Source organism: Babylonia areolata, chromosome 24 (genome assembly GCF_041734735.1).
Source record: "Babylonia areolata isolate BAREFJ2019XMU chromosome 24, ASM4173473v1, whole genome shotgun sequence".
Lineage (NCBI taxonomy): Eukaryota > Metazoa > Mollusca > Gastropoda > Neogastropoda > Buccinidae > Babylonia > Babylonia areolata.
In genome coordinates this window covers 8,443,822-8,471,783 of record NC_134899.1, presented here as the reverse complement: position 1 = coordinate 8,471,783, position 27,962 = coordinate 8,443,822, and the positions used below count along the sequence as shown (strand labels likewise).

The 27,962-nt window shown below is 41.1% G+C and overlaps 1 protein-coding gene across 4 annotated transcripts in view; it reads right to left on the bottom strand.

Moving 5' to 3' along the window:
* Positions 1 to 567: 567 nt before the first annotated feature.
* LOC143298963 (uncharacterized) overlaps positions 568 to 27,962 on the bottom strand; it is a 42,364-nt gene continuing 14,969 nt past the window's right edge. Inside the window, exons 6-11 of one of the 4 annotated variants that reach the window (XM_076612017.1) lie at positions 21,079 to 21,363; positions 17,617 to 17,750; positions 12,438 to 12,614; positions 9,882 to 9,987; positions 5,141 to 5,501; positions 568 to 1,311 (exon numbers count right to left, since the gene is read on the bottom strand). In XM_076612017.1, the coding sequence (XP_076468132.1) occupies positions 1,248 to 1,311; positions 5,141 to 5,501; positions 9,882 to 9,987; positions 12,438 to 12,614; positions 17,617 to 17,750; positions 21,079 to 21,363 (1,127 nt within the window). In that variant the 3' untranslated portion in view covers positions 568 to 1,247. The remainder of the gene's footprint in view (positions 1,312 to 5,140; positions 5,502 to 9,881; positions 9,988 to 12,437; positions 12,615 to 17,616; positions 17,751 to 21,078; positions 21,364 to 27,962) is intronic. The other 3 variants (XM_076612019.1, XM_076612020.1, XM_076612018.1) reach the window with 3 other exon arrangements.

The window sequence follows — 27,962 nt, the reverse complement described above, 5'->3', positions numbered from 1 at the left end:
GTTGGCCATCATTTACATCTCCCACTTTATCTTATCATCATCAATTTACAACACACCAGTGGTCCATGGCTCTGGCTTCTCTGCTGCTGATGTTGATGTGAACATGCTGATTATCAGATCCCTGTTTCTTGTGGTGGCACCGAGTTCATTACACTCCACTGAGTCAGCAGGCTGACAGGGGTGGATATTTCTATCCTGCAAGCAGGTTCAAACTCCGCGAGTCAAGGGAAAATATTCCATTGTGGCTTGGTCGCAAGAGTGAATATAACCTCTGAGAGAGAGAGAGAGAGATAGAGACAGTGTGTATGTGTGTGTGTGTGTGTGCATGCATGTGTGTGTGTGTGTGTGTGTGTGTGTGTGTGTGTGTTGGTGATTTGTGTCACAGGCCTGTGAAAAACACATGTTTACATAACTTTACAGGTTTTTGTTAGTTTTTGTTGAACGAATGATCAGTTCCTACAGGGGAAACAAACATTTTGCTCGCAATGCACATTATTCAAACACAGGAAAACACCTTTCAAACACTTGTTACATGCAACACAATTGGTTTATCAACATAACTCACGGCAGTTTTTTCCCTTTATTTTTCCATTGATCCCCTTTATGCACACTTAAAAGTGTGAAAAGAGGGCAACACTGATCAGTTCTGCAGACATTGTTTCAAGCCTTTGTACACAGGTCTGGCTCAACTTCAAAATTGTGAATATCGCTACAACTTTTTATTTCTTTAATTTTACAAGTGGTATGTACTGTTCTCAAGTCAGTACTTTTTAAGTAAGACAAACTTCAGCAAACGAAAGCATAACCCAAGGACGTCCAGATCTATGCAACTCGACACTAATAAATAATTTGTTTCAAAAAAGGGACTGATGGTAAGACAGCACCCTGACCCAACACCTCTTTCCTCACAGACATCCTGTGTCTTGATTCCAATTTGAAATTTCAATTTCTCGTCATCATCAACAGCTGACAGTGACCCTTTTCCCACCCTTTCTTATCCAGTTCATCTCATGGGAACAAGAGAATCAAAGACCGATGCACATGAAAGACAGCATTAAATTTCCCATCAGCAGTAAAATCCCCACGGATGGTTGGGAATGTTACCAGTGACAGTTACGCACTCAACCGAGACAGTGAATGGCAACAGATTCCAATGCCACTTCCTGCCTCCTTGATGTAGCTGTTGTCTGTTGTGGATAGTGAATGGAAAGTAGGCAGTGACACCCCCCAGACCCTACCCTCTCACTTCACGTGTCCCCCTGCTGTTGCTGTGGCACTGTGGTGGGCAGTAACACCTGGGTAGCTTTCAACCTGAAACACACACATCATTTTCTATCAGTCCTGCTGTTGAAAAAACAAAACAAAAACAAAACAAAACAAAAAAAGCAACAACTGATGGCCACAGACAGATAAAAGCAAAAAGTGCAGCTAGAGCTGAATACCAGTTTAGAAATAAGTATTTTCACACCTGTACATGCCACAACTTCTGGGCTACAGTCCCCACTATCCACACAATTTACACACAGATTAACACAAGACTCAAGAGATCTGGGCTACAACCACACATCTAAATCATTTTTTCAGTGCATTCCTGTTTTACCACACCCCTGCACTAACTACCTTCCTGCGACTTTTTTTCAGTCAGAAAAATGGAAAAACACTTCACAGCCTAAGACAATCAACATAAACAAGTTGGCAGACAATCAACACAAACAACAAAAAGAACACATCAATAAAACCACTATCAGATGGTGACAGGCAGCCAGTAATGTCACACTGACATTGAAAAATGAAGGTAATCTCTTCTTTAAAAAAAAAAAAAAAAAAAAAAAATCAAGGAAAGTTTGAACAATAAAGGGCTCCAAACCCTCCAGAACAACACCTGAAACTCAACTAAGATAGTTCCATAGTAGACTACATAGTATCATTCCAACCCAAAAATTCCTGGAAAAAAACGTGTCAATTCACAGATTCTCTGATGCTTAACTTTTGCTACCAAGAAACACAAACTATTCCAACATCTTTCTCGAACTGTCTGTGCACAAAGTTCTGGGGTGAATTCTTGTCCTTGTTACAGGGTAAATGCCCTCATTCTATAATGTTAACCTTGTGCAGATAGCTTTTTCAGTTTGGATGTGCATAAAATGGAAAAACAAGATTCAACTATAGATTTCTTTGTGTGTGTGTGTGTGTGTGTGTGTGTGTGTGTGTGTGTGTGTGTGTGTGTTAATTTATTCCTTAAGGATTAATAAACACAACAAAAGAACATAATGAACAAAGAAAGATATGGTTATCTAAGACGCATGCAATGATAAACATAGGTGGCTAGTGTTTTCTGACAGTCATCGCAATTGAATAAATCACTAGGGTTCAGGATGTTGTCTAGCATCTGTCTATTGAGCACACCCGATAGATGATTATATTCATTTATGGTTGTAATTAGATGGTTTCGCAAATTTTTAAATAAAATACACGTATCTAAGAAATGGAATTCATCTTCAACGACTTTACATATATTACATAATCTGACTTTACAGAGAGCTCGTTTGAGAGCAGGATCGATTCTATTAATCAAATAATTCTCAATTTGATAATTGTCTCTTTTAATTTTGTTGCAGAAATCTATCTGTTGTATTCTGTTGTTTTTTTGCTTCCAAAATTGTATATATCTATTTCTTAGTTGTTGACGTAAAGTGAATTTAAGTCTGCAGATACTAAATGTAGACTGATTGATCAAAACTTGACCTAACCCTACACTGTGAAGAATATTCTTTACAAATATTTTGTGTGTGTGTGTGTGTAATTTACAGATGTTAAGTGCAGTGCTCTAACTCCACTCTCAACAATTTTATTACTGAATCAAAGATAAGATTCAGAGTGGAAAATATATGTCAACAGTCTCAGGGAAACTGATTCAGTTTAATGTCTGAACAACCACATATTCCTTTGCTTACTTAAAATTCAAACGACGTGAACAATGTGAATGTGAGAATGGTAGAAAACTGAGCAGACTTAACTTACTATTCTGCTGCTTATATAAAAGTAAGAATAGTTATACAAAATAAAATTTTTAAAAATTTCATGCAAATAAATGTTTAAATGTTCATTCATTATGTCATATGAACGGTTTGTGTCACCAAAATCTTTACTCCCATATTTTCCTGGTGTGTCATGTTACGTTCATTCTTTTTATTGTTGAGCTTTGGAACTGAATATCCATGTATTTCAATTCTAAAATCAACACACAAACAAACAAAAACATATCACAAGTGTGTCATGATGCATTCATTCTTTTTGTTGTTGAATTCTTTTCAGTGTATGCCTACGAATTTCACTTGTAAAATGACATTTCTTTATTGCATATTTTTGTTGTTCACAGCATATCTGAGCAAACAAGGCCAGATCAGGGCTGAAAACTGCAGTCACTGGTCCCCCAGACTAAAAAAAAAAAAAAAAAAAAAAAAAAAAAAAGGCACAGTCACATTTCATGCACATGAACCTAGGACAAGCTTCTAACACTGTTGACCATTCCATGTAATTGTCCATCATATCATTACAAAAAGAAAAGAAAAAAGTACATAGTAGTAGCAGGCCTCCTTCGGTCATGGCTGACCATGGATAGAGTATATCCGACCTAATGTCTAACAGGGCTGTCTGCTTGGACCAAGCAGTGTCGCCTGTGACTGTAGAGACTGATGCGAGAGAGACAGTGTCTGTCGCAGCGGTCACATGTGTAAACTGATGCTGGTCTGTTGGTTGCCGTCCATTTTCTGCGAGCTCGCTTTTCTGCTGCAGCAACTGACAGTCTGTCCTCACCAATCTGTAGCTGATTATTGAGAGTGCTTCTTCAGCTGTTGCGGTCATCTGCAAGGTCCTCCCAGGACTCAGTGTAGATCTCAAGCACCTTCATGTCACGTTTGCAAACGTCTTTGTATCTCTGCTGTGGGCGGCCGATGCCTCTCTGCCCCGTGGCGAGCTCTCCATAAAGGATGTCTTTTGGGATGCGACCATCTTCCATGCGGCGAACGTGGCCCAGCCAGCGCAGCCAACGCTGTCTCAGCATGGTATACACGGTTGGGAGGCCAGCGCGAGTCAGGACTTCAGTGTTTGTCACCTTGTCTTGCCAGGAGATGCTGAGTATGCGCCGTAGGCTTCTCAGATGGAAGGCATTGAGCCTTTTCTCCTGACGAGCATGTGTGGTCCATGCCTCACTGCCATACAGCAAGTTGCTGAGGATACAGGCATTGTATACAGCCATCTTTGTCTTCGTGGTCAGCTTGGAATTTGTCCACACTCTTTGTGTGAGGCAGGCTAGTGTTGTGGCTGCCTTCCCAATCCTCTTGTCGATCTCAGTGTCAAGGCAGAGGTTGCTGGGGATGGTGGATCCAAGGTAAGTGAATTGATGGATGGCTTCAAGCTTGTAGTCATCAGGATGTTTGTCTTCTTAAGACTGATGGTCAGACCGAAATCTTTGCAGGCCTGGGAGAAGCGGTCCATTAGTGACCACAAGTCCCGCTGGGTGTGGGTCACATTTGCAGCATCGTCGGCAAAGAGCATGTCTCTGATGAGGGTTTCGCGGACTTTTGTCCTTGCTCTGAAGTGGGCGAGATTGAACAGCCTGCCATCTGATCTGGTCCGCAGGTAGATCCCTTCTTGAGCTGTGCTGAACGCATGCCTCAGGAGAAGAGCAAAGAAGATTCCAAATAGGGTGGGAGCCAGGACGCAGCCTTGTTTGACACCACTGCGTACATCGAAGGGCTTGGAGAGGTTACCATTAAACTGCACCGTCTTTTTCATGTTGGAGTGGAAGGACTCAATCAGGCTGTGCAGCTTGGGTGGGCAGCTGATCTTTCGAAGAGCCCTGAAAAGGCCGTCTCTGCTGACTAGGTCAAAGGCCTTGGTGAGGTCGATGAATGCGACATACAGGGGCATCCTCTGCTCCCTGCACTTCTCCTGGAATTGGCGAAGGGAGAAGATCATGTTTACCATGGATCTCACAGACAACATAAAAAACAACACAAAAACATACTTATAAAAACATGCCAATAATCACATTATGACAGGGCCTCCCACATAGTATATCTATCTATCTATATATATATATATATAGCAAAACAGACACAGCGGTCAATAAACCCACATGTCCTTGATCCTCTCCACCTGCAGCTGAGTGGAGGAGTCCAGGTTGTCCCAGCCAATGGTGGTGTTGGCAGCACTCACTGCCACAGCCCTCTTCTCTGCCTCCCCTGTGCTGCTAATGCTGCTGCTGCCAGCGCCACTATGAGGGGGAAGAGGTCTGGTGTTGAGAGAGTGGTTTGGAGTGCTGGACAGGCGCCGATCCCCGTCATCATCGGCAAAGCTGGCCATGGTGTCAATGTCATGGTTGTGGTTGTGGTTGTTGGTGGTGAAAGGGCTGAAGTCACCCACATCTTGGCGGATCGGGGAAAAAGTATTCACCAGGCTCCCAGGAAAGTCTTCTGAAAGCAGCGGCAGTCTGCAGCCTTTAAAAGCACTGAATTACCAATGGAACTGCAAGTCATGATCATTCACTCACCTATTTTCATGTCATGTCTGCATTTTCATGTCTGCATCTGAAGAATTCAGTTTATCAAGGAACTGTTTCATTCCACTAATGCAGTCCCATTCCCACTCCCTGTATTTTTTTTTTTTTTTTTTTTTTTTTTTTTTGTGAAAGGTGGTGTCCACGTGTTTCTATCAGATTGTGGAGGTGGTGAGGCAAACATGGGTGGGAGTGAGAGACTTTTGTAATACTGTGGAGTTTGGGGCCACATGGTGGGGAGCTAACTAAAAAATTAAATAATCAATTTTAATTGTTGTCTTTTTTTTTCTGTTGCCAATATGCTAATACATAAATCTGTAAAGTACAAAAGTACTCCATGGAGGACAAGAATACAATGGTCACAGAGAGAGAGAGAGAGAGAGAGAGAGAGAGAGAGAGAGAGAGATTAATCTGAGTTTTTTCATTCATTTACGGACACACTGGTAAAGAGAACCATGCCACCATATATGATCTGTACTCAACTAAAGGACATGCTGCATACAAGATGAAAAAGGATTTTTGACAGTATGGAAATGTATCACAAGGAAAGCTGAAATTTTCATCAACTTTTTTTTTTTCTCTTTCTATCATTCTTTTTATAGACACAGATGATTATATTCTTTTACTGCAGTCATACTTTACCAAACAACAGCCAAAAAAGTTTCATATGTAAGCCCAAGCTCTTCAGTCAACAACTATATAAAACCCAAAGCAGGCCTTGTCAAAGAGTTTCATTTCCAGATTCTGTTTCAAGGAGGCATCAAACCAAACAGACTGATCCATATACATGACACCACATCTGCTGAACCTTTTTTTTTTTTCCTTTTTTTTTCTTTAAGGAAGCAGATACCAGATGTACACATAGACCCAACATGCTGGTCAAACCTTTAGAAAACATCAACCTAAAAGGAAATAGGATAAATATAAAAACTATACATTACAAAAAACAAACTCCACCTGACAAAGCACAAAATAAAAATATTTCACTAATGCAATTCAGAGACAAACACCAAAGTTTGCTGCATGCTTCTTCCAGATTCAGAGGGTCATTCAATCAAGTTATCATGTCAAAACCATGCCAAACTGATCCTCCACCCCCAAAATGTTTATACAACAAACTCAAACACAGACTGGAACTTTTTGTCAAAATTAATGAAATAACCAACCCAACATAATGATAAACAAAAATGAAATCCAGTAAGATTTTCAGCACCATGCAGGGGAAATCCCATTCAAAGTCAATTACTTTTTATGTTGAAGAGAGAATATGTAAATTCATGCACACAAAGCTGTTCAAATATGGAGGCTCTGGGGCAGCTCTTTTCTCATGTCAAAACCCTCATTCGTAACAGTTTGGATCTGAAACCGATGTCGGAGTAAAGATGATACTTTCACAGACCTGCTAACACTGACAAATCTGTAAATTCAATATGAACCCGATACAAGTCATTCTCATGAAATGGTAAACCAAGGTCTGTGTGCAATATGCATTTGATACACATAAAACAGAACCCATGGCAACAACAGAGTTGTCCCTGGCAAAATTCTGCAAGAATATCCACCCTAATATACATGTATGTATGTGTGTGCGTGTGTGTGTAAGACTGACGCCTGACAATGACTGTACAGGAAACGAATGGCGAGGCCTAAAGGCAGCTGTCAGCTGGCTCTAACCAGGTATGCAACCCGTTGTGCAAATGTGTCTGTGTTGGTTCAGCACTTACATGGTCTCCGACAAAGGATAGGTGCTTCATTTCTATCTATATCAATCAATCCGCAATGTAACTGCAAGGATTTAAGTCATTCTGCTCCATGCCTGCACAGACTGGGATGGCAGTGTGTACATTTTCATGCCAATGCCTGACCAGTGCTCAGGCACAGAATCCCAATACATCAAACTCATTTTTCAATCTGTCAACAAAGTGTAGACAATACACAGCTCTTGAAAATCTGACTGGCAACTTACTGACAAAGTCTGGGTGAAGCTCAAGCATTTTGCTTTTTAAGTTGGGTTTTTTAATGACAATAGCTCAGACAGTCATGTTTCATTAAAAAAAAAAAAAAAAACTGTTCTGAGATGTATACTGTGCCACTGATCCTGACAGCAATTTATGATTGTTGTCAATATAGGTTACGTAACGTGATATGCATATAAACTGTCCCATCTTTTTAAAATGTTTATCATCTAGAAATGTCTGCAAAATCCTTGTTGGTGGGGAAGGATGCACAAGCTGAATGGTGCTGAAAGAGTTAAAGAAGTGAAAGAGGTCAACCCAGCTTGGTGTCAGACGCAGCCTGTAATGGACTGTCCATGAATCATTATATTGTGTCATATTGTGTTGTGTCATATTGTGCTGTGTTATGCTGCGTTATATTTTATCACTTTTTTGTTACAACAGATTTTTCAGTTGCGTAGGGCTGCTCTCCCCAGAGAGAGTTGTCACCACAGTGCACAGTCACCTATTCTTTTCTTTTTTTCTGTCTACAAGTGTATCTGCTTTACTATCAAAGTAGATATTTTTACAGAATTCAGCCAGGAACCACACTCTTTGTGCCGTGTATTCTTTAAGTTTTATGTCTGCTAAGTGCACGCCACACAAAGAACCTCAGTTTATTGTCTCATCTAAATGACCAGTGTCCAGACCACCACTAAAGGTTTGATAGAGAAGGAGAAAATTCTAAGTGTGGGATTTGATCACGCACGCTCAGATTCTCTCGCTTCCTAAGCAGACACGTTACCACTTGGCCACCACTCCACTGAACATCAGTCTGGTTCCCACTGACAAACCACAGTTCTGTGTCCACAGTCCTAAGTGCTCTGATATTCATTAAAGGGGTAGGGGAAGATCATTCACACAGTAAGACACCTTTCTGCCGCAACCTAAATTTTGTCACACACTGTACATAACGGTCTGATGGCAGTAGGATGCTCAAAAGCCCAAGTCCTCAGTCCAATGTTTCAATTTTAAGGCACATCATTTAAAGTGTAGACACACAATTTTTCACTCACAATGAGCCCCCTATGTGTCAAAATTCTCATGAAGTCCAGGACTCTCTTGCCTATTTTCAACACACTGGTTGACAACCAATACAATTACAATGAATCAGCAGTCAACTTTTATTTGCTAATCTTACAACACCAAAACACAACCAAAGAAACATGAGGCAAAGCCTTCGAGATTCACTTGTGCTTCGCATTTTATCCAGTTAAGGAATGAGGAGAGAAAAAAAAGAGATTAAAAAATCATTGAAAAGTGCTCTGTATTAAATATGATATAAAAAAAATAAAATAAAAAAAACTCAGGAGAAAAATTATGGGAAAAAAAAGGCATTTGAGCAGGATCGAACCATGCATGTTCAGTTCCAATGCAAGCAGACTAATCCCCAAGGCACAACTGACATCCAATGACTATATTTAAAACTTAAAGCAATGCTGACATTTTCTTCTTCGTGCGATAAATAGATGTGATTGTAGTGGACGTAATAACGCCGTTAAAATCCTGTTTTTTGTGTGTTTTATTATATCTCGATTATTCTTTTGTTTCAGCGGTAAAGGAGATGTTGCTATCTCCTTCAAGCACATCGCAACACATTGTAGATCTCTAGATCTACACAAACCAGTCTACAACGGGCTGAAAGAAATGATTGATTCAATTTTTCGATTATGTTCATTCCAGATAATTCAGTGTCCACTTTAGAATATTTATATGCAGTGAACATGTCAATGGTGTAGTTAGTATCACTGTAAATGTTCTGTCCAGAATTTGTGTTTCTTTCCTTTTGATTGCTAACATTCCAAGAAACATGAGGTCATGTCATCTTTGAACACAACCTTTCTTCTTGTCGGCCAACTCAGTGGAAAGCGGTTTTCAGAATTTTCGGATTTCGGAACGCATGTCAACAAAATAAACCATTAATGATTTGGAAATGCAGCTTAATTCGACTTACAACCTGTTACTGGTATGAATGTGAAGATTTTTTTTTCATACTATGTTTAAGCCATTTTGGTATTGGCAGACAAAGTATTTCCAGAGAAAATGGCAATGTTAAAGTTTACCACGGACACACAGACACAGACAAACACACTGACAACTGAACACCCGGTTAAAAATAAACTTGCTTTTTTTTTTTTTTTATACAAGTGAGTCAAAAAACCAGCAAAGACATAAACATGAATGGCAGTGAAAACAGAGACACTTTTATCCCTAATGCTCACTAAAAACTAATATATAGACACTTTTATCCCTAATGCCCACTAAAAACTACCAGCTGGTTTTGACTGAGGGAACAAAATCTACCGCCTCTCCTGGGAAGAACTTACCCCCTCTCTCCAGAGAAACAAATGGGCAAGAGGTGTAGTCTGCTGATCTCTTTTCATCCAAGGATGTCATAGTTCTGACAGATTCAGGGGGCCCTGACGCTGGTAGCTGTGCCAGACGAAAAAAAAGTTTTTCAAAAACAGTCTGATAGGATACAACTACACCAAAAAGCAAAACAGATGAATCCTTCATGGCTGAAGATTCCTGAAAAAAAGATTAAAGGTCCCATGGCCTTTTTAGGTCATCAGGGCAGAGAGCTCTTATCCACAGTGCCTAGGGCTTGACACAGGAAGGTGGGGCCCTAATCCTCTCCTTTCGCTATCTTTACCTTCCTTTAACCGAAATCAGGTTCCCATTCACATCTGGGTGGAGTGAGGAAAATCAGAGTAAAGACCCTTTACCCATGGACACAGCATCAGACCAAACTGGGGGCTCAAACCCTGATCACTGTTGAATACTGGATCAGTAGTCCAATGCCCTACCGATTCTGCCTCTTATAATTCCTACTGACCAAAAAAAAAAACACACACAAAAAAAAAAAAATGTGCGCTTTGTTATTGGAGAAAGACTCATTCAAGTATATATTTTCTGAAAGGTAGATGAATAAAGAATACAAAACACATGAAGTTTTCCAATTTTATATTTTTCCAATGACATGCAACTGTTTTGAAAACAGTGTCTTGTTTTTGTCACATTTTCAAGTTTCTGGTCATTTGCACAGTAATCTAATATTTTCTGGACAAATGGATAATAACTGTACACACAAAACATACCAGAACAACCACAATAAAAGAGGCATACAAATGACAATTGATATACACGATTCATTTGACTATCTAAGAGATAACAACATAGATGTGATTGTCCAGTCCTTTCTGTCAAATCAGTGTTCCTGAAAAAATCATATGCCCTTCAGTAAAGTCAGACACAAGAACTGTTTCATTTCAAACATGTTTGTATCTGTCCGTGCTGAAAGTCTGGAGTAGCCTACTTTTTCCCACATGCGTGGGTTTGCCTGTACCTGTTGGAGTGTCTGTTGTGCAAACAAACTGGTTTTCCCAACAAATTCCTGATCTAGATTTTCATCTAAAAAAAAACATAAAAAAAGAAAAAGACAGAGAGAGAGAGAGAGATAAAGTCAACAAGTCTATGTCGTGTGGGTCTTTCGTCAGTCTACTGTCACCAGTAAAATCGGCAATAACAAGCTGAATGTTGTTTGTTGGCCCTCCATTGATCCCCTCAAACACAGTAAGGCCACAGCCTCCACCCCCCTCCTCTTCCCCCTCTTTGACCCGGTAAACTTTGTCCTGTTTCCCTCAGAACCCTCACCCTCCGTTGGTTCAGTGTCAAGAATATTGCTCACACTGTGTACTGCTGCTATTTATGTTGCGTCATGGTCAGTCATGTGGTCATCTGCTCTGTACACCCAGCATCACTCACTGTTCGTCAGTCTTACAAATCTCTTCATTGGTCTATTTTCTATCGAATCATCCGATGAAAGCTCATCACTGTCTCCTTCTCCGAGTTGACTCTGCAATTCTTTCTGAGCATCAGCTAATGAAAGTAATTTTGGTTGGTTTTGGTGCAGGTCGATTTCAGAGTTTAAGCCGGGTGTCGCCACTTTGCTGAGCATGCAACAAGCAAGCCAAAACACAGCCAGTAACTCAACCAGAGAAAATGGCAATGTTAAAGTTTACCACGGACACACATACATACATACACACACACACACACACAGATTACCAAACACCTGGTTATTGCATAGACTCATATTGTTTACATAAACGTAAAAAAATAATCTGTGATCCATTTTCAGGTGTTACATACATCACTGCTGACAAGTCAACAAATTATAAATGGAGGATCTGATGTGTTATCCCACTTGAGAATAACTAGATTTTAGTAAAGCCTTCAACACATACTCCATGGTAGGCTTAGCCACAAGTTGACAAGGGTCAGAAAAACAATTCATGGGTGGATCAAAAACTTTCTGACCTGTCACAGGATAAGGGTAGTGCTTGAGAGAAAGAAGTCAGAGGAAATGGTAGCATTATCAGATATTCCCCAAGGGCCAATGCACTGATCTGTGTCCTTTAGCTTTTCTGTGCTAAAAAACAACCTGCTTCAGTCCATTAAGTCAAAAGTACACTTCTTTGCAGACAACTGCCTCTTGTACCAAGAAATATCCTCCTTTCAGGACCACATTGCCCTACAGAAGGACTTGGAGAGTAAAAGAATGAGCACAAGACTGAGAGATGAGCTTCAATGCACAACATGCTAATTCCTATCCAACAAGAACACGTCTTACTTCTACTGACTGAATGGAGTGCTCCTCAAACGTTTATGTCCAGCAGAATAACTATAAAAATGTCACAGTAAACTAACTGCAGGAACATTTCTTTCTTTTTCACAACTTTCTGTGCCCTTCCCAGACACACTCACACACACTGACTACAGTGACCTGAGGCATCATTCCACACACACACACACATACAGATGACAGTGACCTGAGGCATCATTCAACACACAATCTCACACACACACACACACACACACACCTTGTTCTCCAGCAGAGTGACCCTGTTCTCCATCAGCAGCAGACGGGCCAATACGGTGTCCATTTCTTTCTTCAAGTCTGTGGAAAATGTAAGACCCTCTAAGGACCTCACACCGCCCACAGCAGACTCCATCTGGTCCATCCGTTCCTCAATCTTCTGCAACCGGTTCTCCACCGCCTGACCAAAACAAAAATTCCCAGTGCACAGGATGGATGAAATGGCATCAATTCACACACCTTGTTTTGTTTTTTGTTTTTTTTTAAAGCTTATGAGAACAAGAAATTCAACACAGCATTCAAGTTTATGACCTAACATGATTTATTCACTCAAATCGTGTTTGTCAGGTCACTTCATACACGCAACTTTAAAGTTTGCAGTAAATGTTGTGTCAGATGCTAGGTTCCTAAACTTAACCCATCAACGACACTGCTACCTCAGACCATCCGCTTTCCTGGCCTGAGGCTGAGTAGAAAAACTGATTAAAAAACAGGTATTTTGGGCAGACTGGCCAAAAACTTGACACTATTATAGTTGCTATGCCAGTTGATGGAAAGTCACTTTCTGTATCAAATCACTTGAAATACTTCCTCCACAGTATACCTAAGATTTTTCAATATCTTGAATGTTTCAATCTGAACAAAGACTGAAAAACACAAATCAAATGAAAGACCAAAGACTGGTGAAAGGAAGCAAGGGAGCTTCACAATAATTCCTGAGGGAAAATGACAGCTGTTCTCTAGCAAGGAACACTTTTAACAGAACCCAAGTATTCCAGCACACACATGCGCGCGTGTATGCACGCGTGCACACACACACAGACACACATGCACACACACAGACACACACAAATCCTGCACTTAATGAGTTACATGTTTCGAGGACGTATTTCACATCCATCAAAAGGACATCAGTAAACCTTGTACAGATAACCAGAAAACAAATATCATCTTTTTTCTCTAAAAAAAAACAGATATACATCATATGTCATATCTCTGGCATCTGATATTTTTCCTATAGAAAAACAGAAAGTAAAAAACAGAAGGAAAGAAACCATGCACACAAATTCAAATACAAAGAGAAAGAAGAAAAGGAGAGAGAAAGAGAAAGAAAGAGAAAGAGAGAGAGAGAGAAAGAGAGAGAGAAGAAAGCTGTTTTAAGTAATCAAACAGAGAGATGTTGCTCGAGTTGCTCTCTGCATTTCCTTTCCCTTTCATTGTTCTGGCTCAACTCACTCCCTCTCTCAGTCTCACTCTCTCTCAGACCCTCATGCATGTGCATCTTCGCTCACTCTCTCACATATCATATATAAAGCAGAAAAAGCACAAAGTTCATTTTCAAGACATAATGTAGTTAGTGATTGTGACTAAAAGGAAATTTTCTTCTTAAAATTACGTTTAAGTAACATACTTACGTGACCCACTAGTGCAGACTCCGACAGGGGTCTGATTCCTGTCCTGTGCAAACTACTACCCGCCTATGCAGAGAAAACGAAAGTAGCTACGGCCAATAACCTCCCAAAGTAGGTTACCTCCCCTGTGTATCCCTGACTAGTGCCCTCTTTTTCCGGCAGCCATCTTGACTCCTGATCCTGTGCTCTTCACACGGCTAAGTTTTTTCGTATTTCTGTCTGTACTAAAATCATTTGTAAGACTGGGGATTTGCTTAATCAAACACATACACCCAAAGGATGTGATAATATGTATGCATACATACATGCACATATACATTCCAGTATATAAACATACAACTTCATCAATCTAGACAAGCTGAAGCTGAAGGTTTTTCTCAATTTCAAACCATAAAATCTGCACTTGCGGGCCACCAATGCTTCTGAGGTATTCCAACCCACAGAAGACAAAAAATCAGTCCAATTCTTCCTAAACGGAAGTGTTTTTGCTTCCAAACCTGTAAAGTCAGCCTTGGGGGCATGATTTTCAAAATCGTGTCTCGTGTGTGTGTGTGTGTGTGTGTGTGTGTGTGGTTTCAATGCAACTCTGTGAATGTGAGAAAGAGAGACAGACAGACAAAGAGATTGAGAATAGGGGTCGGGCTGGACATGGGAGGAAAGAGTTAAAGTTCATGTATGTACACTGCTTTAAATATAACTCTCTGTGTGTTAAACTCTTTGTGTGAGTGAGTGAGTGAGTGAGTGTGTGTGTATGTGTGTGTGTGTGTGTGTGTGTTTTCAAGGAAGATGTTCTTGGCACACAAGTTTGCACTGTACCAATATAACTGACCACCTGGTCTCTTCAGCTGTAGTCTCTGTTCCACTGACATGCATGTGTGTTGGTTGAGGAAAGAAAGGGGAAAGTGGAATGACTGGAGGGAGGAGGGGGTGGGTCTGTGACTGGTTATATCACTTCAAAGCAGTCAAAGATTCTCAGCTGGAGCTAGTGGTCAATGTCTTGGCTCAATGCCAAAATTGCCAGTGTCATTGACAGTGGTTTCATACCCCCCACCCCCTCCACCTCCCTTCCCTCAGCACTGGTAGGAGACTCAAGAGAGAGGGGAGGGGTACCTCAGCAAATCATGAAAGTGAAGTCTGCAGGAGGGGGGCGGGGGTTTGGGGAGTGACTTTTTTCTCTCTGAAATCAACCCCTCTTCTGCTGAAAGTTCCCCAGCATGGACTCTGTGTGTGTGTCTGTGTGTGTGTGTGTGTGTGTGTGTGTTCAGGGGAGAAAGAAAGAGAGAGAGAGACAGCAAGCGAGTGTGAGTGTGCACACGCGTGTGTATGTGTGGTTTCAATTCAACTGTGTGTAAACATGAGAGAGACAGAGAGGGAGGCAGACAGAGAGGGGAGATGGTAGGAGGAAAGAATGCAAGTTGTATTTGTGCATGTGTATGCACTGCTTTCAAATTCAATAGATCCCTCTCTCCGTGTGTGTGTGTTTGTGTTGGTGTGTGTGTCACTATGAGTGTGTGTGTGTGTGTGTGTGTGTGTGTGTGTGTGTGTGTGTGTGTGTGTGCACATTTGTGTTTTCAATACAACTCTGTGTGTATATGCAAGAAAGAGAGAGAGACAGACAAAGAGGGAGAGATGGACAAAGAGACAGAGAGGGGGAAGAAGGTGGGAGGAAAAAGTGCAAGTTTGTATGTGTGCATATATGTGCATTGCTTTAAATACAATTCTCTGTGTGTGTGTGTGTGTGTGTGTGTGTGTGTGTGTGTGTGTGTGTGTGCATGTGTGCGTGTGTGTGTTCAATTTCTGTGTATTTGTGCTTGAAAGAGTGTGTGTGTGAGTGTGCACGCGCATGTGCGTATTATTAATCTCTGTGTGATTGTGTGAGTGCTCATATTATGTGTGCACATGTGCAAGTGTGAAGGAGAGAGAGATAAAATAAGGAACAGAGTATGTGTATATGTGAACGCATTCATGTGGTGGTGTTGTTTTTTTTTCAAAGTGTGCGTGTGTGTGCGCGTGCACGCGCATTCAATTCAGCTCTGTGTCTGTGCATGCGTGTATAACTTCAGTAATCTGGCTGGCTATTGGTCTCAAATCTAAATACACTGACTCTTGCCATGAACTGTCTGTACTACAGAAGCATCGGCTGTGTCAGAAAAGGCACTGACATCAGTAAGTTGCTACAAAGTTTCTGTTTCAATCCCAACACTGAATGTTACTTGTGCATACAGTGGCAAACATTGGCGGCTTCTGCTGAATGAACAGAGGGTCAAGCAGATGTATCCATGGCCCTTGTGGCTTGACAGGGATGGAGATCACGCGCACTAATGTATCTGTGCGTGCGCCCAAGTTTGTTTGTGTGTGTGTGTGTGTGTGTGTGCGCGCGCGCGCGTGCATGCGTGCGTGCGTGCGTGTGTGTGTGTGATCGACGGCATGTGTGTGCGTTAGGAAACTTTCGGACTTCGATTTTGGTGCTCTGACAAGTCACTGGATCTCCTCTCAAGGGGTCAACAAACGACGCTTTCGAAAGAGCATTCCGTTTTCATTTTTGACAGATCATCGGTAAACGATATAGAACGGCCCACTGGCTTTTTCTTTCTTTCTTTTTTCTTCTAGAAAACGGACGCTCCGTTTTTAATGCAAACCTGAAAACACATTTTCGTGCCTAGACTGAAGAGTTGCACCCATACAATCTGACAGCAATCGCACTTGGCCTTGCCCACGGTGTCAACTTTGTGAATGGCGTCGCCTACCCGTAAAGCTATTTTTTTTATTCTTCACTTCTGTTTTCATGATCTAATCTTGCCAGACCCAGTTCCACTTATTATTCATTCCTTTATCGATCTCTACTGCAAAAATCCTCTAATCCTTTGTGAGTTTTCTCATTTTATCAATGACTGAAGATGATCGTCAAAATCATTGCAAGTCGTGAAGCCCGCGAGCGAGTTTTGTAATCCCGACCGAATACGGATAAGCTGAATGATGACAGAGGAGCAACGGAACACTTATTCTCAATTGGTTCGCTTATCCAAACATGGGGTATTTTAGCAAACGCTGTGGGTCTGTCTTGTCGATCAGTCGGACAACGTTCGTGCAACCTTTGTGGGTCGGAAAAAAAAACCTCACCCCCCCTCCACCCCTCTGATTTTCTCAACGGATTTACGCGAATCTCAAAAATGGCCTCTGGAGCCAATTTTCAGTCGGAAATCCGACTATAGTCGGAAAAATCTCATGCCTGAGTATATGGTGTGTGTATGAACATAAATTAGCGTTTGAGTTAAATTTTACAGCGCAAATAAGCATGGTGTGCATGGAAAGGCACTTTTCAAACAGTTTCAGTTTCTCGAGGAGGTATCACTGCGTTTAGACAAATCCACATACGCTACACCACATCTGCTTGGCACATGCCAGACCAGCAACATAACCCAACGCACTTAGGCCCTGAGTGCATGCATGTAATATTTGTGTACCTATCAGAGTGGATTGCAAGAAAATTTTGCTACAGGACAACACTCTCACTGCCATGGGTTCTTTTTCAGTGCACCGTGTGCTGCACACTGGACCTCAGTTTATCGTATCATCTGAAAAGCTAGATACTCAGTTTGATTTTCCTGTCAAACCCATGAGCGAGATCAGGATTCAAACACAGATCCTCACGGATTCTGTATTGGCAGATGAGCATCTTGACCATTCCGCCACCTTCCTCCTTAAACCATTATCATTATTATATCTTCCCCTGCTCCCCTCCTCCCCCATTTGTGCCATGCAGGTACTGACCTTTATGAAGCTTGTGAGCTGTGTGGGAAGGTCACGTACTTTGGCCAGGATGCACTCCACAGCCCCTGTGGGGTCCCAGTCACTGTGGGGATGGCTCTGGCTATGGATCTCCTCCTTCTGGCCTTTCTGCTTGTCTGCAATGACAATAAACATCTCCACCAAACACAACATCAGGCTCCTGCCAACACTGGTTCATTCCACCATCCTGTGTGGTGTGCAAGTGAGACATGGACCCTCATGGCGTATCTGGAAAGAAGAATTCCAGCCATGGCAATGAGGAGCTGTCACAAGATACAAAACATCACATACAATGATCAAGTCACCAATGAACAAGTGCACCAAGCCATCAAGCAGCATACTGAACCACAGGAAGATCTGCTGACATCAGTTAAGAAAAGAAAATGACCCTGATATGGCCATGTGCCAAGATCTTGCTAAAACAACCCTCCAAGTGACTGTTTAAGGAAGAGAAGACAGACAAAAAAATGATGGATTGACAAGACTGCAGAACAGTTGTGTGAACCATTTGCAGGCAGCCAGGCTTTTGACACACAACTGACAGACCTGGAGGATTCAGGTGAACAGATCTGCTATGTGGTGCCAGAGTTCAGGGAGAAGAAACACAGCAGTCTGCACACGTCACATCCATTAAGTTCCTAAAGCTTACAAGATCTTTACAAATTTACACACACACATGCATGCATGCACGCACGCACACACACACACACACATGCTTGCATGCATACAACTAAGCACAAACACATACACATGCACACACATGTACAATTCTATACACACAGGTACATTTCTCTAGCTGAGATAATAAAAGTTATTCTAATTTTGATTCTTAGGTTATGTCAATGTAATGTTATGTGATCTCTTTTAATAATCAGACAGGTATATATCTTAAGAGTTAATATTGTTCTTAATCAGTAGAGTGCTTATACGATGTCAGCTGTATCCTACAAAAAAGTATTGCCATCGTGCCTATAAGACATCCACTGACGTCCTGCATATGTTCTGATTTTTCCTTTACTGGAGTTTGGTTCAGTTAACATAAACAGACTCTGAACAGTTAGTTTGATGTGTCTGGATTATAAAAATACTATTTAAATGAACATAAATCATGTAGAAGACCCCTTTCTACTCGATAACAATTTGCTAACTAACCATGTGATATGCACATGGAAAAGGGGGTCGCATCATGTGCAAAAAAAAGGCACTGAATACTGTGTCCAGTATAACAAATAGTCACTGTCAGCAGATTTACACAATTCTGAAATCTCTGCTTTTTATTGTGGACAGCTTTTGTGATGGAGAGGGATCTCTCTTGTCTGATGATTGGTTTGAAAACGGTGATACAATGACAGTGATGAAACTGACAGCCCATTTGATCGTAATTCAGTCAGTCCATCTATCCAATCAAACAGCGTTTTTGAACAAGTGGCCATAACTGACAGCATATGTGCAGTGAGCGTTGGAAGACGGGGAGGAGAGGGAGAAGAGTGATGTAAGACGATAGGTCGAATGCCAGCCAGAGTTCATAAAGGGGGCATGGCTTTTAGGAATGAGTGTACTTACATATCAATGCAGACCGTAGGAACTCAACAACCGTCAATGCTCCACGATTTTCACGAAATGCAGGGTGAAACCTGCACTGGACGTGAAACACATGCTTTTTGTTTTTCACTGAATCAGATGGTTGACTTGTTTGAAGAGGTGGTAAGCCGGATACACAGCAGACACTTTAATTGGCCCATGTGCAACTTGAAAGGAGTGAATGTCATCAAAGAACTTCACCCTCTCACTCCCGAACGCTCTTAGCTGTCGAAAAGCTTGCCGGCTCAGTTTCTGAGACAGTGACTGACCTTTTACGTTGACTTTACCCACCTTGTCATTGTTGGGACAGTGATTTACTTACATGTCTGCACAAGCTGTGATTTGTTTTCATAAAGTTAGAGCTTGTTTTAATTTCTTCTACAGGTATAATCTGACAATAGGCATGCTATTTCTAGCTGTATTTTGTTTTTCTTTATGGATGTTATTATGTAGAGGTGGAAATAGACTTTTTTGTTGCACAAAAATTATTATCTTCACTTTACATGCCTGAACATGCCTCTACAATCAACGTAATTCGGAAGAAAAAAAAAACAGAAGCAGAATCTACACTCATTTTCCTTCACAAAAACGTTTACTTTCTTTCTGTATCTCCCATAGCTTTTGTACTAGAATTTCTTGTGATTTATTACCCCTGAATCCTCAAAATTCCCTGGCAAGGGGAAAGCACTTTTTCACAAAATTCTCTGGCACTGAACTGGTTAATACTTAAGGTGTTCATAGATGCATCAATGAAAAATGGGATTAACTTTGTTATTCTATGTGATCTCTCTCAATTACTTAAACACATACCTGTCTTTCAAATGTTTATTTCATATTTGAATTTTGATCATAAGCAATACGACAAACATGAATTTCTCTTTGAAGATAATGAAAGTTAACTTGATTAAAATGATAGTGAAAACAAAAGAAACAACATATTATGGTAAGTAGATTCCTTCCATATGAACAAAGGTACACTACAGATGAACAAACAAACGAAAGGCAAAGCCGTCATGGCTCACATGTGATTCATACAGATTTGTTAAAAAAAAATATAATAACAGTGATAATAAAATGAAGAAGTGGGTAAAAAGATACTCCCCTCTCCTCTCAGATCATGCTGGAAGTGTGTCCTTGCTCAAGTTCACTTGGCACACATCAAATCCATACCTTAATTCTATGGAACATCCAGGCGCAGCACATCTCTGTAATCATGTTTTTGCTACATGTGCGCATTCATTTTCTTTGCTCAGTCAGTTGGGTCAGGATTAAATAACCAATCCCCCCAAAAAAGATCTGTTTCATTTTCTGAAATAATAATATACAAGTCCAGTTAAAAGAAAATGAATTAAAAAATCAAAAAATTATAAATGGCGGAATGGATCCGTTCTCCAACTGAACATTATCATCAACATGGTTATTTCCTCCATGATTCAAGTCAGGGTGATCTAAGAGAAAATTCACTTGTTCACACTTTGACCACCAATGGAACACAGGTATTCTTAGATGCCATCTTTTCTATGCTTCTGGCACCAGAGAGTGTTGCACTCTAAACTGACTAGCAGTGAAGAGGCTATTAAAGTTTATCACAGACACACACATACACACAGGTACAAAGATGCATGGAACTGAAACCAGGGATACATACAAACACACACACACACAGACAATTGAACACTGAGACTAACACTGTTTAACACAAGCCAGTCAAAAATAAATAGAATGTTAATGCAGAATTCCATACAACAGAGAAAGTGTTCCCACCCATGGAACCCTCTGAACATGCCCACCACCTGTGTTGTTCTCCCAGCCCCAGACCCGGCCCCAGTTCAGTCCCAAGCCAGCTGGGACAGGGACACTCACCCTGGGGCATGTCTCCCCCTTCCGACCTGCTCCTCCCAGGCACTGGGGACCGCTGCTCTCCTCGATCCCCTGTCTGCTGCTGCTGCCCCTCCTTCCTGCTCTCCTCTCTGTCCATGCACTCTCGGTAGCTCCTGTGTTCCCTCTGATCCACGTTGGACTTCCTCTGGTCGGGCCGCAGGTAGCCCAACTTCAGCTGCCAGCCATTCTCCCCAATGCCAAGCAGCGTTGACATGGGCTTGCTGCGGAACTTCTCCGATGAAACTTTGCGGTTGGGTACCCCGCCTTCTGAAACAAAAGCATGGTTCTGGTGGTTGGTGGTGCTGCATTTCTTCCCCCCCCCCCCTGTGCCCCCCCCTTCCACCCCCCCCCCCCCCCTTTTTTTTTTTTTTTTTTTTTTTTAGTTGACAGAACTACAAGATTTCCTCCTCCAAAATCATGTGCCTAACTACAGTTTCAGTTTCAACGAGGTACCAAAGAATGTGGACTGATCCATATAGTGATATACCTGCTGTGAACAAAAAAAAATTTAAATGATAAAAAACAAGAAAGGCTGCAGGTAGCCCAACTTCAGCTTCAAGACACACTTTAAAAATGAAAAATTCAAACAATATAGAATGTAACTTAATTTCAGAAAATTTTTTAAATCATTAAAATGTGTTCTGTATTTGATATTATAAAGCTTCAGGTATTAAAAAAAAAAAAAAAAGAAAAAGAAACCATACAGCAGATTCATATTAAGCATGTTAGGGCGAATGGAAACATGAGGTGATAACGCCATTTAAATCATGTCATTTTGGTATGTCTCAGGCATTTAAGAAATTCTTTAAAATCCGTAGTAAAGGAGATGTTGCCATCACCTCAAGCGCACCACTTTCTCCACATTTGTGGCAACTGTGTTCAACAGGCTCACACGCAGCCGGCAGAAACTACACTACAGTCCATTCGATTTCTCTTTTATATATACATTCTAGTTAATTCAGTATCCACTTTAAAATATTTATATGCAGTAAACACGTTGACGATGTAGTGTCACTTTATCTATTCTGTTCAGAATTTGTATTTCTTTTCTTTTAATTGCAAACAAGAAAAAACAAGATCTGCACAGACCAGCCTAGCCCAGACAAGGCTGACCAAAACTCTGAAATAGTTGATTCATTTTTTCTTTTATATCCATTCTAGTTAATTTAGTGTCCACATTAGAATATCCATATGCAGTAAACATGTTTATGGTGTATATAATGTCACTGTGTGTGTTCTGTCCAGAATTTGTATTTCTTTTAATTGTGAAAAAGAAAAATGAGGTCATGCCGTTTTCTTACCAAGCATAGCCTATGTTCCGGAAACTTGGAAGCGTAATATGGGACATACAGACAGACGGACACACTGACATACATACAGACACACACACACACACACATGGAGAGAGAGAGAGAGAGAGAGAGAGAGAGAGAGAGAGAGAGAGAAGCAGGTTATAACATAGACTCACTTTGTTTACACAAGTGAGTTAAAAACATACACAGCAGATGTCTGACCTATCCTTGAACCCAACAGGCTGCTCAGGCCTTGAGAACCAACCCTAGGTTTGCATGAGACATTAGCATGAAATGATATAAACGAAATAAGCAAAATAAAGATGTAAATGCATTAAAAGTATGCTAAAATGAAAAAATATAAAGAAGACAAATGACTGGAATAAAATCATAAAAGCCAACAGATTATACATCTGAAATCTAAATGGCATCAAAACTAGGAGACAAACTGCCCTCCACATGGACAGAGGTTGTTGCACAGACTTACCTTGGCTGGTGGATAAGGACACTGTGGGTCTTCAAATATAAACCTTCATGCTCAATCTTTGAGCCCAGATTTTTGTTGTTTTTTTCCTCAAAAAAAGGTCAGAAAAAGGGTTTCAACAAAATAAACACAAACATTGTAGCAGATTGTTTGAGCTTCATCCATGAGGTTGAACTTATTTTGAGTCTAGTCAAGTCAGTAGCAAGAATGGGGTAAAACTAAAAGGTACACAAACAACAATATACCGGTTCGATTGACTAAATTGTGGTAAATATGTCTACCAAAATTGAATCATGAAGGTTTCTGCATAGCCGCATAATTTAGTTTTGAAAATGAGCTACTTTCATCAGTTTGCAAGTCTGACACAGTGCGATCAATCACCGAAGCGGTTTCGCGTCATCTCCTTGGATTTGGTCGCGAGAGCGGACATCAGCCATAGCAAACAAACATTTCCTAGCTGTCCAGCTTTCTTAATTTCGAGCATATTTCATAAGAATACTTGCTGAGTACATATCATATTGATTAGCTCTAGTTTTCTATTAGCTTTCATGATAATCATTCTAAGTGAAGAATAGTGCAGTGGTATTGTGTATTGTGATCGACAAGCAAAAACTCTCAAACCAAGTCTAAGTATGGAATCTGAAATGCATCGAAATCTGATTTGATTTCTCATGTTCTTGCTTTCTTCTCATTGCTATTTTGCTATCAATATCTCCATAATCATAATTTTTGTTACTGGTATTGTTTTCTTTGACTTATACCATCAACTGTGTTATAATATGAAGTCAAAATATCAGATCTTTGATTAGATTATTTAGATCTGTGAGCAAACCATGCTGCTTTGATCTAATCGAAATATTCTTGTCACTGCAGCTACATTTTTATCAAGACATATTTTGCTCTGTGATCTATATGCCTTGGGGGGGGGGGGGGGGGGGGAAAGGGCACTCTTGTGTTAAACTTAACTGAGCAAAAAGCTGTGGATCACTGTACACATTATTCACTTAAAACAATATAGAAACCAGTGTAAACAGTCTATAAATATCCATCAACAGATTATGAATGGTACTGCCATTTTCTTTTTTGGAAAGAAATGTAAAGAATCAGACCATGAACATTCCAAACAAAACAGAAAAAATATATATTACTCAGATCTCAGAGTGATAAAATGTTGTAAATGAGTCAATGGTATAAAGTGCAAGAAATATTCTATACATTTTATCTTATGATTCTATTAGCAGTATAGGAATGGCAGCAAATGCAATGTGTTTTATTTGATGTGTATATGTGTGTGTGTGTGTGTGTGTGTGTGTGTGTGTGTGAAGGGGGAATTTCAGGGTGGATGGGTTGTTTGAGTCTGTGGGTGAGTGGGAAGGTGTGTGTCCCAACAAATACACAAATACGACAGAGCATCACTTTCAGCAAACTTCACATCCTACCTAATCAACTACAACTTTTTCTGGGGGCTATTTTCAGTGGAAACAGTACAGACCCATAATCATCATCAAGAGCCCCAGCAATTATGCAAGCTGCTTGTCCTGCTGTTCTATATGCCCATTACAGATTGGATTAGCAGTCCTAATGCATCATTGTTTTAATTTCAAGTTCCTGGTGGATGCTTTGTACTCTCTTGGTTTTCAGGTCATAAAGTGTTAAATCAATGGAAAATTTGTTGATCTCAAACACAGGCAAAACATTGGCTGAAATACAAAATGCCACAGGGTTCAGACTTAAGCCCAATTTTATTTACTGTGTTTCCACAGCCTCTTAGCACTATAATTCGTCAGTCAGGTCATTCTTACCATTTCTGTGCAGATGATTTTTAGCCCCACAAATGTTTGACCTTTGACTTTCCAACCCTTGCCTGTAGTTTGAAAGATTGTTGAGGATGTGGCTGAATGGATACATGAGAACAAGTTGTAGATGAACGAGAATAAAACCAAGCTTACTGCAAAAAATCAAAGATTAACCAGGTCACCTCCACACCTATGTCCATCTCTGGTTGTGACATTCCATTCTCCCATTCTGTTAAAAACCTTGGCATCTGCTGACATAAAACACTCTCCATGAATGTGTGTTCTTAAGATAGCAACATCACTGCCCTGAGCACTTCAATGGCTTCCTGTGATGACCAGAATCTACTACATCACTGCCCAGAGCACTTCAATGGCTTCCTGTGATGACCAGAATCTACTACATCACTGCCCAGAGCACTTCAATGGCTTCCTGTGATGACCAGAATCTACTACATCACTGTCCAGAGCACTTCAATGGCTTCCTGTGATGACCAGAATCTACTACATCACTGCCCAGAGCACTTCAATGGCTTCCTGTGATGACCAGAATCTACTACATCACTGCCCAGAGCACTTCAATGGCTTCCTGTGATGACCAGAATCTACTACATCACTGCCCAGAGCACTTCAATGGCTTCCTGTGATGACCAGAATCTACTACATCACTGTCCAGAGCACTTCAATGGCTTTCCGTGATGGCCAGAATCTACTACATCACTGTCCAGAGCACTTTAATGGCTTCCTGTGATGACCAGAATCTACTACATCACTGTCCAGAGCACTTCAATGGCTTTCCGTGATGGCCAGAATCTACTACATCACTGCCCAGAGCACTTCAATGGCTTCCTGTGATGACCAGAATCTACTACATCACTGCCCAGAGCACTTCAATGGCTTTCCATGATGGCTATTATCTACTTCAAACTGCTGGTATCTAACTTCAGTGTCTCTATCACAACAACATGCCACCATACCTTTCAGATCTGTACCAAAGACGCTACGCTCTCCTGACCCCACTTTATGGACAGTTCCTGGCTTCTCCCTTGAGGCATCTGTTAAAAAAAAGATCTTTGTCTTTGTCCCCAATGTCTGGAACTCCCAACCTCTGTGCCTCAGAGAAAATCAATGTTTCTCAGCTTCTTAAAAAAAGAACCTAAAGATATGCCTTTTTTTTTCTTTTTCTTTTTTTTTTTTTTACTCACTTGTGTAAAGAAAGTGAGTCTATGTAATAACCAAGTGTTTGGTTGTCTCTGTGAGTGTATGACTCTGTCCCGCTAGCAGGCCTGTTTTGTTTTTGTTTTTGTTTGTTTGTTTAGTTGGGTTTTTTTTCCAAATCTTATTAATATTTAATATAGACCAATTTTAACTTCTTTTTTTTTATCTTTTATTTCTAATGATTCCTTTACTGGATACAGCACATGTTACAAGTGAGTCTGAAGGCCTTGCCTCTCTTGTTATTTTTTTTTTAAACTTCCTTTTCCTTAAGCTTGAATAATACTTTGTAAATCAAGCTTGAAAAATGCCTTGAAGATGATAGGGATTTGGATCAGTATCAGTATCAGTAGCTCAAGAAGGCATCACTGCATTTGGTCAAATCCATATACACTACACCACATCTGCCAAGCAGATGCCTGACCAGCAACGTAACCCAACGCACTTGGTTATGTCTTGAAAACAACAATAAAACCAGCCAACATATCAAGCGAAGAATAACCATTACTGCAGAATCCCTGGCAATATCTTGAGAGGTTTATTGCTGCTGACATTGCTTTTTTTCTCTGGCATGTGGATTCTGATTACAATGCACCCATTTGTTAATGATTAGAATATGAAATTTTCTTCCTAAAATTACGTTTAACCAATATACTTACCGTGACCCACTAGTGCAGACTTCGGCAGGGGTCTGACATGTCTGTCCTGTGCAAACTACTACCCGCCTATGCGGAAAAAACAAAAGTAGCTACGGCCGATAACCTCCCAAAGTAGGTTACCTCCCCTGTGTATCCCTGACTAGCGCCCTCTTTTTAGAGGAATTCGCCGCAACCAGTGCAGGGAGAACAGAAAGCGGGGAGGAACGGGAGGGTCTTAAATGTGAGTCACAGTAAGAATGTTAGTTAAACGTAATTTTAGGAAGAAAATTTCCTTTTAATTACACAAACTTAACCGTGACCCACTAGTGCAGAATAGCATAAGGTGTATGGCTCGTCTGTTCTATTGTCAGTGCACTGCGATGGCCTATTGTGTGACCACTGCAGAGGCAACACCTCTTGAACCATCATCCCTAAAGTGATAGACGTTCCTCAAGTAGATTTCAATGAAGGTAGCAGGGTTTTTCCAGCAAGCAGCCTCTATGTCTTGTAGCCATGCTTAGTGGGCAAAGGCAAGGGAAGAGGGCCATGCTCTGACTTCGTGAGCTCTTGCTGAGGGGGCATGTGCAAAGGGGTCTGAGTTTGAGTCGGTGAGCTGGCAACACCACTTGCCAGGGGCAATGGGGCTCAGCAATAGGGTGTACTGTGTCAGCTAAGGATATCGGTGCAGGCAAAGAAGACTGAGGCCCACAGATGTATTGTGGGAGAGGTCTGTGGACCACAGCTGTGCTGATAAATGTAGCGAAAAGAGAATTGGGTCAGTGTGATGAATCCACACTTTATTGAGAGCCTTTCCAATCAAAGGAAGGGAAGGAAACACGTACCCTATAGGGTTGTCTCACTCGAGCACAGTTGAGCATAATTGCAAGGAGGTGCACATGTGGCTTGATCTGATGATTCCACATCAGTTGTGGGCCGATAGTGGAAATGATATATGTGTTTGAAGGAAACTGTGGCATGAGACAGAGGTAGCCCACCATGTTGGGCTTGCCTTAGGTGTGACAGCCTGATCTGTAGAGCTCCTCCGTGCGAGGTGACAGATGATGGGTGCTCTCCCCGCCACTTTTTTGTCGCCACCAAAAAACAGCACTGGCATGTTGCCTATGCATTGAATGGTGGACATTTGGCAACAAGAGACTTGAGGTCCCTGATGTCTCTGGGACATGGCTGCATAACTGCCCAGGTAGGTACCATCACAAAGGAGCATACAGAAGGCTTGGTGACTTCCGTACCTGAGTGTGGCATGTTGGAGCAACCTGCAGAAAGTTGTCGGCAGTCAATGGCTGGGTTGGATCAGGCTGTGGGAGTGTACTTCATGTGCCTCCAGGTCATTAAGTCTCATTCTGTGGTGGAATTCCTTATGGAAGAGGGTTTCCATGGGGAAAGTTTTCGCTATAGGTTCTTTAGTGAGAAAGGGGACCGGTTC